This window comes from Pseudomassariella vexata, assembly GCF_002105095.1.
Source record: "Pseudomassariella vexata strain CBS 129021 chromosome Unknown BCR38scaffold_14, whole genome shotgun sequence".
In the NCBI taxonomy this organism is placed as follows: Eukaryota; Fungi; Ascomycota; class Sordariomycetes; order Amphisphaeriales; family Pseudomassariaceae; genus Pseudomassariella; species Pseudomassariella vexata.
Window position 1 is genome coordinate 699,942 of NW_024467969.1, and position 15,221 is coordinate 715,162.

Consider the following 15,221-nt stretch of genomic DNA (forward strand, 5'->3'; position numbering starts at 1 on the left):
CAGAGGTCGGAGATGGGATGACGAGTGCGGTGCAATGACATGCACGGGAACCTCCGCTGACGGGGAGAGGAGTCTATCTCGAGAGAGATCATCTGGAGCTTTAGACGGTAGGACGGGATCTTGTGCTGATGGAAAGAGCTTGTCGAAGATTGCTCCTAGCGACATCGTCGAAATATAGGCTGGTCTAGTATCATGAGCTGCGATGATATGAGATTAGATGAATGAGATACGTGTGCTGTCACACAGTCATCCCAAGCATACACGCACTCTGGACTTCAATCATACTGGCTGTGAGCATCCGACCATGGCCCTTGCGAGAGTCGAATAACCAGGTCCCGCAATGAACTTTGCACGTTTGGCTTACTACACTCATGTCAATGGGAAGTTTCATCATGGAGCAACGAGAAGTATGAGGAAGGCACTTGGACCACTACTTGTTCGCGTGTTTACTGCATCTTCCCTAGTGGGTTCACCAAGCCTCATCATTCCTAACAGTGAGAGTGTCAATGACTGGCCTGATCATGATCCTAATCATTCAAGCATTGAGGATGACGATGAGATAACCGCTAGAGGGAGATAGCTAGTATATCAAAGGACATGTTACGAGGGCAGCTCACCAGATGGAGATTGAAACATGGCCAAGCTAGCGGTCGCGGTCTTGTTCCCTCGCGCCTGGGAGGATTCAAGTGTCCAGGCGGCGCCTGTAGTCCCAGATGCAGGAATGCTCGTGGATAAGATCGATCTGAAGCGAGATACGCAGCCTATAGACGGACGGATAGACAGGCGTCGTCATACAAAGCATGTATCATCACCCTCACCGAGAACGCGAACGAGCACTTGAATTATTGGTTCCTTCTGTAATTTCCTTCGAACTTAGACGAGGTGTGCTGAAGTATTACATGAGTGAAACGTTGGTAGGAACAATAAAAGCATTTTCTTAGCCAAGCTATTGCCTACCTCTGTGGTTTAAACGTAAGGGGAATTGGCTAGACTGAAGGTCCATGGACATGTTCCGAAACGCCGGCTGACTGCTGGACGGGTTCGAGGCCATGTTATTAGATCACCGCCGGCGATGGGAACCTAATGGCTAAGCTAGTGTACGAAGTTTGCGTCAAGTTGGGTGAGATCTCCATGAGGATGTGTGGAACCTGAAATCTCTGGATACATCAGTGTAGTAAATTCTCATATATCTAATGTGTAGACCGCTCTCAAATAGACACAAGAAACAGCTGTGTCGTAAGTAGTTAGCCAGTCTTGACTCGTTTCAGGGGCATACAGCATGAATAAACGCTGGTAGTTTCATCATTACCCCAACACGGTCCCCAGCGCAATCCTCATTCCTTCCCCTATACCAGCCTTCCATTATCAAAGTCCGTCCTCAGCCCCAGCCGTACCTCCGTATCCCCTCCTAATCCAACTCACTGCAACGGCAACCCTTTCAACCTCTCCGCCAATATACTCACTCCCATCGTATCCTTCTCCCCCAACCCCCCCAACCCCCCCTGCCCCTTTGCCCTTTTCAACAACCTCTCCGCGGCCCCCACCAACGGCTCCGCAAACCTCTGCTCAACCGCACTCCTCATGCCCGCGGGCACCAACCCCCTGCACCCCTCCGAAAACAAGAAAAACGCAAAATTCGCCACCTGCAAAAGAAACAAACTATTCTGCGCCCAATAATCGAGGAGCTCTTCCTCGCCCATATCCTTCACGGCCGAGGTGGCGGGGAACACAAAATACTGCAGCCGATCGATGACGTCCGGGGACGAGAACTGGTTAGTTGCGTTGCCTTTGCGGGCGGCGATGAGTTCTTCTTTGAGCCAGACGACGGCGCACGCTTTGAGGGAGGCGAACATGCAGTTTTCCAGCAGGTCCTCGAGGATGTCGAGGCGGTTCTGGTCGTCTGGGTCCGAGTGGAGGATCGTGCCGGCGAAGGAGGTGGCTGCGTTGCGGATTTGGATGTCGGGATGGAAGACGGAGATGAGGGTTAGGTGATGGTGGTACGCCATGAAATTCGTGTCCGTCCCTCGTTTGATGAGGCCCTTGTGTTGTAGGCCGAGGCCGATGGCAAGTAACGCGTCGGCGATGCCGGGACTGCTGCCGATCTCTACTTGGGCTTCGGTGCCGAGGAAGCGCTCTAGCAGTGTGACGTGATCGGGGAAGATATACATTCCTGGTTGGGGGTTGTCTGCGTCGAAGACTTCGGAGGAGAACACCCAGTATGCGATGAGACACACGGCACCGCCGGGAGACAGGTGAATATCCTCTGGGGAACTGAAGTCCTCGAAGGCAGCAAGGGGGTCCACTATGGTCACGTTCTCGTACATGTACGCTATGAAACTGTCAGAGAGCTTGGTCAAACCTAGATCATCGGCCAACGCCTGAATTGAGTTAGCAACAATAGATCGGATCGTCATGGTGAGGACGTCACTTACAACAAGCTGCCCAATCACCGCGTCTCTTTGATGAAGTGGTCCGTCCTCATTGAAAGCCTGTGCTATCGTCTTCTTGCCCGGAACTAACTTCTCAGGGTGATAGTACTCGAGAAGTCGGGCAGACCACTGCATCTCATTCTGGTTGACATAACGCTGCAAGATACAAGTCACAAAGGCCTGCAGCAGCTTCTCCTGCATCTTGTCCTCGGTAGGCTCCTCCTGCTCCGCCTCGGGATCCGGCGCATTCTTGGAGTTATCCCCGTCCTGGTCTAAGTTGGTGACGTTGATGCTCGACTTCCGGGTGGGAAGTGCGGGCCTCTTGCGTCCCGATAGCGAGCGCACGAGATTGATCACCGCAGCCGTCATCTCGGGGGTAGGCTGGTACGCCTCAAAGACCTTGACAAGCGAGGGGCCCAGGAAGCGCGAGGGGTACTTAGTCTTGATGCGGCGGTGGAGAATGGCCACCATGCCGAGCAGCACGATGAACCTGGCGGAAACATCCGGCGTCGTCGCTGCCTCCTCATCACCTGCAGCCTCCGTCAGCCCGTCTAAGGCCTCCATGACCTTGATGATGACCTCGCGGGGGTTTCCCAGCCGTGCCACGGTCTCGAGGCACGTCTCGGACCCGGGGATGCCGAGCAGCATCTGGACGAGGTCCCAGCCGATCTCCTCGGCGAGCTGGGCATCCTGCTCGAGCACGTCGTTGAGGGCCGGCAGGATCTCGGGCGACTTGACATGGTACTGCAGGATGGTCAGGTACGTGAACCGGTCCTCCTTGGCGCCTTGCTTGATGGCCGCTATGGACTCTGACAGTTCCGGCATCGTGGGCAACAAAAACAGCAACAACGACAACGACACCTGGGCGACTTTTTCCTTTTTTAGGGCGAAGCAATATCGCTGGTCGGTTCGTTTCGTTGAAGTAGAGAGTCCCGGCCGCGCCGCGCTGCGCTGGCGGGGAGATTTCTTGGCGGGGATTGGGCGAAGTGACGTTGATGAGGGGCAGCAGAGTGGGCGGCTTCACGGGACGTGGCGTGCGTGCAGGGATGGACGCTGCAGGTTTGGGCGCTGTCTAGAACAAAAGCTTGGTCGCCAAAGTAAGGGACGATTTGAGACAATCAGGCCAAAGATGATTGAGATTGCTCCAGACCTAACACGAGACATTCTTAGCAACGAAATGCTATATTTCCCGACAGCCCCGGCCTGGGAGGTCACACTGAACCGCATCTGCTTGCATGATGGTGTTGTGTTGTTTTGGTCTACTGCTGCGCCTCACCCCACCTCGTGACTCGGTGGTCCAACCAACAATTCCACTCTTCGGCTTCGAGGGTTCGATCTCAGAAGATCATAGCTTGGGTAGTATCGTTCTGCCCAGGGCTAACCAGGGGTCTCAGATAAGGTTCTGGTGGATACCCTGAGCTGTCTTGTAGGTCAGCGCCTCTCAGGGTCATCTACGTCGAATACTGCATTTCACTTCGGTAACGTCTGGTCTACTGACAGCTCCCGCCCGAGGGTGTGGGACTGCAGGTGAGGCCGCCCAATCAGACTACCAGCATTCACTCGCGACAGTCAAATCGAAAAGAAACTCAGGTCGACAGAGAACTCATGAGATGCATTCTCGTCGTAACTTGGAATTCTCAAAAAGGTTCTACATGAAGACTGCAATAATAACCCCACAAAACAGCAGTCTGCCGAGCGCCACCGTCGAGGCGGCTGCTCCACTCGCCGCAATGGGGGCAGGAGTAGAAGTAGCAGTAGAAGCAGAGCTAGAGGTCGGGGCAAGCCCAGCGGTCCAGTTCAACGCCATATTCGACGGCGCTACGAGCAACGTACTCCTCGTCGGGACGGCCGACTGCGTCACGACCAGAGTACCATTTCCTCCCAGAACTGGAATGTCGGTTTTCCTGGGGGCGCTGAGTAGCGACGTCGACAATGTGGCAGGTAGTGCAAGGGACAGCACCATGGTGGTATCCAAGATCTCCTCACCCGAGCCAGTGGTGGTAGCAATGACGAGCACGGCCGTCGTGGATGAAGCCGTTCTTGAAGACTTGGCCGTCGATGAAGGAACGGATGGAGGGGCTGATGGAGGGGCTGATGAAGGAGCTGATGAAGGAGCTGATGAAGGGGCTGATGAAGGGGTCGATGAAGGGGTCGCCACGGTCTCGTTCGAGTTGGTCCACGGTGCGATGACACACTGCGTCATGAGTTCGTTGTCGACGTACTTGCCATTCTCTTGGGACGGTGTCAGGCTCAGTACGTAGGAAGTATCGAAGCTCCCTGCTGCCCAGCCGACGAAGCCGAGGAAGACGTCCGAGTTCTCGTTGATGAAGGCGTTTTGGGCACAGAAGTTGGTGAAGCAGGTTGAATCGCTAGAGGCGCCGCTTTCGCTGATCAAGCCTTGCCTCCCATTTTCACGCAGGAAAGTGGCAAGTGTCGTGAAGGCATCCACGTTATCGGTGACACAAGTCTCGTGGGTTCCTGAGTTGTCCTCGTCGAGATACTTGTGGATATCCAGGACCAGATTGTCGGTACTGCCATCGGGATTCTGAATCGCCATCAGAGCCGCCGCTGAGCCACTTGAAACCAAGGTGGCCGCACTGTCGAAGTTGGTCCCCGGAAGCAGGATCATCTGAGAGCTGGCGCCGGCATTCCGAATCGCGGTGACAACCTTCTGGCAAGTTGCAGCCCATACCTGGATGTCGAGGTCATGGGGCTCGTTCATCAGCTCGAAGACGACTTTCTCGTTCGCGGCGTACTTGGTGGCTAGCTGGGTCCAAAGCCCGACGAATTGGTCATCTGTAGGTCCGCCTTGGCCGATGATCTCACCGTCCCAGCGCGCAAAGTTGTGAATGTCGATCATGCAGTATGCACCAGTGTCCAGGCAAGCTTGCATGAGGTCGTCGTATTGACCCAGGTTGGTGCTGTCAAGGTCGGCGCCAAGCTGGTTGTTGACGAGGAACTGCCATGACGTAGCTGGCCGAGGTGTTAGTCGATTCGATGAGGAGACGTGTAAAAGTGGTCTTACGAATTCTCATCAGGTTCAATCCGTCATCTTCGACGAAGTGCTTCATTTGAGCCCCGCCATCACTGGCGAATTGCACCGAAGACGTGGGACAGGTGCCCTGAATTCATGCATTAGCTCGAATATCTACTTGGATTTCTGAGAAGCAATCACTTGCATCGATCTGGCACCCAAAATCACCTCCTGCAATTGCGACTCCCTGTATCAATGTATTAGTCGCGACTCGCTTTCGTCCGATCGTCGCCACACTTACCAAAAACTGGACCTTGGCCAATACAATCGGCGCAAGACCCAGCAGAGCAAAATTTCGGAAAAACATGATCAACACGATAAAGACTGAAGAAACGAAACGAAAGAAAAGTGGTAAGAAGCAAGTAACCTATGGTAGGCACATGAACGAAAGCAATGTATTTCAAAAGACGCAACAAATGCAGGCGGAAGCCTCGAGAAGGGAAGACGACAACTTCACATACTATGTAAAAGCGGGCAATAGGCTAAAGATAACTCTACCAAGCCAGGGGGTCGGTCCCCTTACCAAAATTTACCGCAACGGGGGCCCGAAAGGTCGGTTGGTCGTCCCATCTCGGGGGGCGTTTGCCATTGCATGTGGGTTGTGCCAGGAACATCAAACGGAGCCGGTCTCAAGTTAGGCATCGCGCCTAAGGAGTTTTTAGCTTGAGGGCAGGGTAGCCCAGTATTGGGGAAGGGCTACTTCGGCCTCAGCCGAGTCGCATAACCGTACGCAATAGACTTGGCGGTCCCAAAGGAGAACACAAATGGACGTCTGTAGCCTTCTGTGGAGTGTATCCATCGTGAGGGTTCATGTTGGGAGTCGTGCCTGGTCGAGGTACTGTTTGACATGAATTGTCTGAAAATAACGTGAACACCATCAGGGAACCAACCCCAGGGCGAAAACCGCGACCAGCCACAGCAAGCAGGGATCACCCCAGGCAGACGCCTCTCCACACTTATCAGCTCCCATCAACATGGGACAAACATTCGTATGTCATCCACTTCATCACCGAGGCTTAATTCAGGTAATTCGCATCTCTTTCTAGAAGATCTTTAGTGCTGGATCGCCCTTGCATAATGCACCCAAGCCATCCCTGAAGAGCACAATCGCACCCATGTGGCGCTCCCCGCTTCGAGCAAAGGCACCCGCTGCAAACTCTCTCCACATAGCCGCCCGAAGCAGGCGCGCCTTCAACACCGCGGAGACACCACCCGGAATGTACAAACTCCCGCCCGTCCGGGTCCTCTGTCCCACGCTTTGGTGTCTCGGTGCTAGCGGCCTCATCTACATAGGCTGCGCCGCCTACGAAGTCCACCAAAATGTCCGAGCCGCTCAAAAGGGACGTCTGGTGTGGTCCGTCGGCGACAAGTCCAATATCACCTTCGACCAGCTCGAGGCCGCCAAAGCCGCCGCTCTCGTCCGGGAGCTGCGGGAACATCACTATCTACAGAGTCAGTCTAACCGACGGCCGACTGTCCTGCCCACGGTGGAATCTCTAACGGAGCTATGGCGAGGTCTTAGCGGCCCGCAAAGGATGATCTACAGCACCGTCGGCTTAAACACGACTCTCTTCGGAATGAGCACCATCGTGCCGGCCTTTGGGAGGCATTTCGAACATGTACCCTGCTTGCCGAACAACTACACCTTCTTTACCTCCATGTTCGGGCACATGGGGATATGGCACCTAGGCTTCAACATGTACGCCCTACTCCAGTTCGCCATGCCCGTAAGCGGGAGCCGGACCTTCGACGGCAGCGGGAGTCATCTGACGGCCTTCTACCTCTCCTCGGGCGTCATGGCGAGCCTAGCGCACCATCTCTCCACCATCTGGCCGAACCCGATGCATCTCATGAGCCCTGGGCTCGGAGCCAGTGGTGCCATCATGGCCATCATCGGTGCCTTCGGCATGACGTACCACGACGCGGGCATCGGTATTATGTTCCTGCCCGGGTCGGTGCCGGCGCAGCAGGCGTTGGCGGGGCTCGCGCTGTTCGAGGCCTATGGGTTGTTCGTGGGCATCAAGTTTCTGCGATTCGCGCATGGGGCCCATTTGGCGGGGTTGGGCATCGGGGCGGCGTATGTGTATTTCGGTGGGAAGAAGCATGTGTGGACGCCGACGAGGAGGTTTGCATTTAACCAGATGAGGCGGTTCAAGATGATTTGAGGGAAAGCCGGGCGTTCAGCGTCTCAACGCTATGATGCTGGAAAAGGTGATGCTGCTCCAGGTTAACACCAACTTCGACGAGGATCCGGTTTCAGGTGTGTACTCTATCGGTATCAAACAGTGAGTTTCTTAGCGGGCGTCACGTGGTACAGGTGTATTGAAAAGCAGACGCCACTCTACATGACCGCTGGCTGGGATAAGACAAAATGATACCAAGATGTGCCCAGCACATATGTATCGACGGCCATGATCAAACTTTTGTTCACCAGTAAGGGCGCATGGTTCAGACACCGCAGAGCCGGTAAATTAAACCAATCCACTTGACATGCAGGGACTCCCATCTATGTCAGCCACATCTGTAACGTCGACAAGTCATGCGGTACGCAATACGACATAGGGCTACAGCCCTGGGCATGGAAACTGAATGCGAAACCCCCTTTTCTTTGATGGGCGGTGTACGCTTCTCATAAAGGGCCGCAAAGCCTCGCTTCGGGAGCTTACTCGAAACCATTACCCAAGATAATTCCATGCGCAGGATTGCTGTGATAGAATCATCCCAAATGACTGGCTGGCCCCTCCCCCCCGAGCTGACCTCACTAGCCTTCGCACACCTCGACTCCCTAGTCGCCTGCGCTGCCGTATGTTCCCAATGGCAACCACTCGCCGAGAGGCAGACTTTCTCCAAACTGGAACTAGCCAAGCCACGGGTCGACGAGTTTGAACGATTCACCGCAGGACCCAGACGTGAATTCGTCACGGAAATCAACATCGTCGCCACTCGAGGTGTCAAAGGCAGGGAAGCCGATCTGACGGACTCGATCCGGAAGCTGCTCAAATTGCTTTCCCTTTGGAACGAAAATGATTTCAACGCCCGTGGAATCAAACTCGTCATCGATGGACTAAGTCCTGCTGATCTTCACCAATCCCGACGTGAAGTGTCGGGGTGGCGGTCCCGCGAGCAGTATCAGTTTGGGTCGGGCATATCATTAGTTCCGGCGATCAAGAGCCTGGAGATCTTGGGACTACCCAGTTTCCAGGCCTGGGTACCGGCGTTTCTCTCCAGGCTTGTCACGAGGTTGCCAGGGTTGGAGGGTTTTGCGTTGAGGAAGGTGGAGTGGGATGTTCAGGACTGGGGGGGTAAGTTGATGGCCGTATATATATAACAAACGACCATTCAAGGTAGAAGCTAATGGCAGAGTGTAGACTTCGTGAAGGATTTCAGTGCTTGGCCGGCCACCTTGAGAGATGTCAAGCTTGCGCAGGTTCGAATCCATTTTGCGGATGGTTCTGATGCACTTGGTCGCAGCATGCACCACCTGTCACGTCGACTGCGGAGTCTAGAGATCTCGGGCTGTACCTGGACAGATATCTTCATGCCGCGAAGCCTCCCCTACGACGGCGACTCGCGTAAGATCTTGCAAGATGAGCCCGACTGGCCACACCTCGAATCTCTCACCATCCGCTACACAGACACCACCCCCACAGGCAAAAGCCTATACACCTCGGATGACCTGGCAACCCGCATGTTCGACAGAGCCTCTCTCAACGACCAGTTGCTGAGCGAGCTCTACCTGACCGCTGGTAAAGCGGCGCTCAGGATGCCACGGTTGCGGTATATGCAACTCGGTCCTATGGGTTGGAACAGCTGGACCCATTTATTCGTGTATGAAATTGATGGGCGACGAGCGACGGCGAGCTGGAACGCCTCGCTTCGTTTCCAACCTCCTCCTGAAGTTCTTGACGCGTGGAAGACTGTTGCGTGGGAGCACACGGGGCGAGAGTTGAGGGTTTGTGTTGAGGTTAAGCAGAGATGAAATGAGGCGTCGGACGTGCTCTGGCCAAAATAGTCATTTGAAAGTTGAAAGTCTCGGTCGGAAACGCAATGGGGATCTCAGTATCTCCTGAAGTCGTCTTTGTGGGGACTTTATATTCTATTATGTTTTCTTCGCTTTTCTCTATTTTCATCATCTCCTCATCAAGAGCAAACTCCTTCTAAATTTACCTTCCCAGAGCGCCCCCCTTCCCCCTCCTCCCCGACCCAACACCCTTCACTTTGGTCCAAAAAGCAATCTAACACTCCTACCTTCGTTTCCGCCGGCACCATCCCTATTCACATCCCCAGAAACCGCCCCCCTTTGTCACCGCTATTAGGGAGGTAGCAGTGTTAACACTAACCAACAACCCCGCCAAGCCTTTCATCGTCTCGTCCGTCGAACCATTCAGGATAGGATGTGTAATCCCGTCGAACCAACTCGAGTTTACTTCTCGCTCGAAAGCCTCGTTGCGTTGATTTCTCTCGATTCGGCGTAGGCAGAAGGTCTCGTACCGTTGTTTTCTGTAGTAACTTCCCCTTTCGAGATTTGATTCTTCCTAATGGCGGAGTCTGAAGGTGAGAATTAGACAGCCCAAGTAGATAAAGTAGTCGCGCTCGAAGTGCAGGCGTTGGAAAGAGTCGAGGTGGGTGGCGTACTTCGTCTCCGATGCTAGGGTTTCTTGCACGTTTTGGGGTTTTCTTTCGAGCGCGGAGTTATCTACTTCGTCTTCTTCTTCTGCACTGGGGACATAGTTGCCGATGGTGTCCTTGTGGCGCTAGGCGTCGTGCTCGGCCATGAGAGTGAGGGCCTTGGGGTTTAGAGACTGGAGATAATACCTTTTTCCCTGGCCCGACTGTAAGTCGTCGCGTTGCTTTGGAGGGGGCCCATTCTGAGTTGAAGGTGAGAGGGAGGATATGTCATGTGGGTTTCTGGTGGAAAAACGAGAACCGCCTGGATGCTGCAAGCTGTCACTAATACCATATTATTGACAAAAATATATATATATATACATTTCGGTAATCATAGTCGCTACGTGAGACCTCTCACCAGCTGTTGAGTTATCCAAAAAGAAGAAAAAGAAAAAAAAACCAAAACGAGAAACTGCCGTGAGATCCTCCATATTCCACGGCTGTATCGTGGCATATACATTGAGTTCGTACATGAATTCGGTAAACCCCCATCATCAGTCTGGGTCCTTCCAGACGCATCGAAACCGTTCCCGCCCAACTCCAATATCTCCATATCTTCAAATAGGGCACTTCCCGTCACTGTTCAACAGCCGACCCCCAATTCATCCGTTTTCTAGTCCTTAACATCCAGCTCCAATGCGACCACGGATCCTTAGCCAACTCCTTCATTACTAGCACATCCTGGTCTTCCGGACCACCGGCCGCCAACCCATGCTGGACGGCCAATCTTGCATATTTGGTCGCGAGCCAAGGTTCTCCGACGCCATTATACTCGAGAGCCGCATACGTGTATGCCTCGTACATGGATGAGTACAGCCGCTCCTGTTCGTAGAGCGACACCATGAGTTCGCCCATTGCGGGTGTTGCTGCCGACCCAGGCGTGTAGTCACGCAGCTGCCTGCGGAGCTCGAGGATCTGCCAGATGCGCGCATCAGATGCATTGGTCTGGTGCTCATTCTGCATGCACAGGCTGCAGGAGCAAGGGAAGTGCCATGAGGTCTCAAGACGCTTTCGACGGACTTCGCGAGGCAGTATGGGGCTGTGCTTGGTGTAAGCAATGGTAAATATGATCGTGATGAAGAAGCATACTCGACATAGGAGATTGTAATTTCTTCTCCAGCCGCAATGGGCCGGACTGCGTGGATGTGCTGTGTCAACGTAGTGACGTCAAAGTGGTAGTCGGCATTCGCACGGCAGTCGTGGTTTAGCCGCGAGACTTTGAGGATTCCGTCAGTGCCGGCGGGACTTCATGGTCCATAGGCGTACTCACTTTCTGGAAACACTGTGTACCAGGTCTCTTCCTCTTCGTCCTCCCGAGAGACAACTCCCTTTTCCTCAATATCGAATGAATTTGTAAGTATGATCTTTGCGACTCTCGTTTCGTAACTATCCACCTCGTCGTGGGTCGACAGATTCATAAAGATGGCTCCGTGATTCGCTGGAAGTGTCGAGGCAGCATCGGCTTCCATCTGGACGACCTGATTCTCCGGAACATAATGAAACACATTGTAGTCGATCATGAAGGAAGGCGTGGAGCTCATGATGTGGTCGCCAATACGGAAGTTCTTATTTGCGATCATGCCCATGCCTTTGCCCTCCACATACTCAACCCGCCAATACGGACTCTCTGCCGCATTCAACTCTGGGACGGACCGTACGACGGCCGGGTTCGTGAATGCGGATGACCTCGCGACCTCTGCGGCTCTTTCTGGACTGGTGAAGAATATGATGCCCCTCCCGTCAGCGAAATCTGGGTTGGAGTAGATGCAATATTTCTGCGTCCCATTGCGAGCACACGGAGTTGATATTGGCCACAATGGCTCTGCTATGTCCAACTGGTCGTCATATGCTTCCAGAATCATGCTCGCATTCGAGCATTCCGAACTTTCCGAGAAGCTACTAATTAGCGATGTCGCCTTGCAAACTCCGAAATCCACGAATTTCGGGATTGAATCCTGCGCCAAGGTGTAACCAACACAAAAGGGGAGGAGTTGCAATGGCTTCATTGTAGCGACCAAATAGACTTCGCCCGGATTGAGCGACTAGGAACACAAATACACATGGAAGAAACAGGACCAGTTGTACATCGTATCCGGGGAGAGCGAAAACGGGTTGTTATAGAATGTACCCCAGCTCTAGAAAGAGGCACGGAAGATACCCGCAAGATAGAGTCCCGTCAGATTGCTCGTTTCAGTACCGATGGCCGGAAGATGAAAGTTAACTCTGTTTTTGTCCCTTGCAGAGCCGAGACCCCCAAACGTTCAGATCAAGTCCGTCAACAACTTATGAGGGAAAGCGCCAACTTTGAGTATGCCACTATCCAGCCGTCTGGTGTTTCTGGGGTTCAAACGCCAAGGAATGGTCAGACAGCTTCGTGCGAGGGCATCTCTTGAGAGTTTGGGGCAGCTACATGGGCAGGCAAGCGGCGCGTCTCTGTCAGAGACTGCGGGTGTGCTACAGTGAGCACGACATTGACGTGCATAGCCGAATGGGAATCTCTCCAATCGTTTTGTGAAGAAGTTGCTTCGATATTGCAAGATTGATGAGAACCAAACATGACGGAGAGGAAATGACGACGGAGCGGCTCAGGCTAAAACAAGGCTACAACCCCGCTGTTGTCTCCAACATCGAACATTGAACGCCCTATGATCCGTACCTGCATGTTTCGAAACGCAACCGTGGACCGTTTCGCTGACTGAAAGCCCTGAGTCGAGTGCTGGTGGCTGGTGGTTGAACGTGCAAACTATGGTCGGACTGTTCAACCAGCATTCCAGTCTCTGTCAATCCGCGACTGTCGGTCATGTTGTTTGCATAAGCTACTGCTTGCTGTCGTCTTCCCGAGGAGGACTGTTATTTTACATTGCCAAAATTGGGATCTAGCTGACAAGCGATCTCTGGAATAGTTGCTCTGCCGTCTTGATCATTAGTCGCACGGTGTCTTCAGACTAAGGACTATTGTCCGGACAACTTCAATGAACAATGATTCTGATGTGATGTAGCAAGATTGACCAGGTGTCTCCGACCACAGCTCTCAATGAATTGGAGCGTCCCTGGCTCGTCATGGCGAGCCGACTCGTGTGCAGAAGGGGGTTGGGTCTCAAAAATCCCAGGGCATTCAATGATAGGAAAGCTGCTTCTCGCGTTCTGGCTTGTATGGGTTTTGCAACCGAGCCAATCAATATGCCTAAGCAAGAACGACCGCAAGAATGTGCGGCCACCCTAGGGCTGTATGCAAGGATACAGATCGGGTTGACCCCTCAGTTGGGATGCAGCAATATGCTACCTCAGGTCGCTGAGAACGTAGAGGATGCCGAATATATCTCCCACATCTCGTGTAAATCCAGTTTAAATGCCTCTCATCTGGAATGAGAGCTCAACCAGTAGCAAGCAGACATTCCCGTCAGAGGCGCTGATGGAATAACTGGTCGGCATGGAGCGAAGCTTGCAAGCACCTTAGAAAGAATATGACACCCAAGCGCAGAGATAAGTTGCACTTGCAGCTTTCACTAGTTGCCAGGCAGATTAACTAGTACCTCTGCATCGTGGTGTATGGACTGAAGCCATCATCAACTTGTCACATGGAATTAAACGGGATCAAGACCGCTTATCCCAGATGCAGTCAAATGACAACATGTAACAACGCAGCTGGTGTTATCGCATTGACTGACTCTGAAACAGATCTGAGAATCAACGTCGCTTCGAGGCCCTTGCTAGCTCAGGGGTTCGTATGAGAGGCCAACTCGATTCGCTCGTCAGAAACGCTGAGATCTGACGTTCTGCTACCCACGTCGCCACGCTGGGCCCAGAAAACTGGCAACAGCTTCACTCCCCGTTGAGCCTCCCCGATCAGATGACCACCAATACATTGCAGCATGCGTTCTTGGAGCCCCTACAACCGAAGATGTGATCAAGGAGTTTGACAATGTCGAAGAAGCTCATACGGACGCATTTTCCTGGCTTCTTCATTCAGAAAATACTCGGGACGGCGAAGCTTGCCAGGAAAACGCTGCTAATAATGATTCAACGGATTGGTTAGGGAAAGGAAAGGACGTCTTCCACATATCTGGCAAACCCGCGGCTGGGAAATCAACCTTGATGAAATTCCTCTGTGATAACCCCAATACAACAAAAAGCCTAGAAGCTAAGTTCTTCTTCTGCAGAATAGGGACTAACTTGCGGCGGTCTCTCAAAGTAAGGGCTGATTCAAGGATTGTTACGCTCAGTCCTCACCGAAGCCCCCTAACTTACACAAACGCTGTTTCGACACCACCAATGGGAAGCAGCAAAGCAACGGAAGCTGGCTCAGGGTTCAAGTCGATAATGCCGATATCGAGAATGCATTCAGTCGTCTTGTGAAACTGGATACGACTCGCAACATCCAGAAGTTCGCCTTCTTCATCGATGGTTTAGACGAGTTTTGAGGGAGCCAATGAATATCGCGAGAGTTCATTACGATGCCTCTCAGTGGACGTCATCAACCACTGGAAATATCAAGATACGTGTTTCTAGTAGGGAGTGGCTTATTTTCCAGGAATGTCTCTCAGTATCCTAAGCTCCGGATCCACGAGGTTACTCATCAGGGTATAATGGAGGAGAGTCGTGGGGCCATCCGTGGATGACGACTTCCTGTCCTCGAGATGCCAATGGAAAATGCTGGAACTGCCTAATTGCATTATCGATTGAGTAGAGGGAGTTATTCTCTGTGTGAAAGTCATCCTCAGGGTCCTCATGGAGGGTGCACTATCTAGAGATCGTATTGAGGATCTCGAGAGGTGAATTAACGAGCTGCCTACTGAGCTGAAAGACCTCTAACCACCGATACTCAACTCCATCATGAAATTCGGGTACGGTTCAGACCGTTACAGGGCAATGAGAACGCTCGATCGCGCACTTGCACATCTCTCCCATCCTGAGGCTCATCCTAGTCGTTTTTCGCCGAGTACAAAGACGACAGGGATTTCACCTTCAAGGTACAGACACTGAAACCCAACGATCACAGGTTAGGGGAATGGATGACCCGGGCGAGAAAACAGATTTACCAGAAGGGCATGGTGCTTCTGGAGACCTATGTTGAAACTCACGCCGAATGC

The 15,221-nt window shown here is 52.9% G+C and overlaps 5 protein-coding genes across 5 annotated transcripts; 2 read left to right on the forward strand and 3 right to left on the reverse strand.

Moving 5' to 3' along the window:
* Positions 1-1,418: 1,418 nt before the first annotated feature.
* Positions 1,419-3,254, reverse strand: BCR38DRAFT_352071 (YAP-binding/ALF4/Glomulin; the record flags this gene model as incomplete). Its single annotated transcript, XM_040856687.1, has 2 exons — positions 1,419-2,378; positions 2,433-3,254. The coding sequence occupies 2 exons, from the start codon at positions 3,252-3,254 to the stop codon at positions 1,419-1,421; spliced, it is 1,782 nt and encodes a 593-aa protein (XP_040711933.1).
* Positions 3,255-3,866: 612 nt separating this feature from the next.
* BCR38DRAFT_66801 (glycoside hydrolase superfamily) lies at positions 3,867-5,970 on the reverse strand. Its single transcript, XM_040865546.1, has 4 exons — positions 5,705-5,970; positions 5,609-5,650; positions 5,455-5,551; positions 3,867-5,402 (listed from the first exon to the last, which is right to left on the reverse strand). The coding sequence occupies exons 1-4, from the start codon at positions 5,768-5,770 to the stop codon at positions 4,078-4,080; spliced, it is 1,530 nt and encodes a 509-aa protein (XP_040711934.1). The 5' UTR covers positions 5,771-5,970; the 3' UTR covers positions 3,867-4,077.
* A 710-nt stretch (positions 5,971-6,680) lies between these two features.
* On the forward strand, positions 6,681-7,628 carry BCR38DRAFT_351829 (uncharacterized protein; the record flags this gene model as incomplete). Its single annotated transcript, XM_040856671.1, has 2 exons — positions 6,681-6,812; positions 6,915-7,628. The coding sequence occupies 2 exons, from the start codon at positions 6,681-6,683 to the stop codon at positions 7,626-7,628; spliced, it is 846 nt and encodes a 281-aa protein (XP_040711935.1).
* A 560-nt stretch (positions 7,629-8,188) lies between these two features.
* Positions 8,189-9,442, forward strand: BCR38DRAFT_412945 (uncharacterized protein; the record flags this gene model as incomplete). The annotated part of the gene is made up of 2 exons (XM_040858765.1): positions 8,189-8,765; positions 8,832-9,442. 2 exons carry the CDS (start codon positions 8,189-8,191, stop codon positions 9,440-9,442), a joined length of 1,188 nt encoding a protein of 395 aa, XP_040711936.1.
* Positions 9,443-10,707: 1,265 nt separating this feature from the next.
* On the reverse strand, positions 10,708-11,993 carry BCR38DRAFT_351933 (uncharacterized protein; the record flags this gene model as incomplete). The annotated part of the gene is made up of 3 exons (XM_040856678.1): positions 10,708-11,170; positions 11,221-11,347; positions 11,402-11,993. The coding sequence occupies 3 exons, from the start codon at positions 11,991-11,993 to the stop codon at positions 10,708-10,710; spliced, it is 1,182 nt and encodes a 393-aa protein (XP_040711937.1).
* Between the last annotated feature and the right edge of the window lie 3,228 nt (positions 11,994-15,221).

Coding starts and splice junctions, on each gene's coding strand:
- BCR38DRAFT_66801 (XM_040865546.1), bottom strand. CDS start 5,770: ATGTTTTTCCGAAATTTTGCTCTGCTGGGTCTTGCGCCGATTGTATTG. Junction 5,651..5,704: donor TGGCCAAGGTCCAGTTTTTG/GTAAGTGTGGCG, acceptor ACATTGATACAG/GGAGTCGCAATTGCAGGAGG. Junction 5,403..5,454: donor ATTGAACCTGATGAGAATTC/GTAAGACCACTT, acceptor CACCTCGGCCAG/CTACGTCATGGCAGTTCCTC.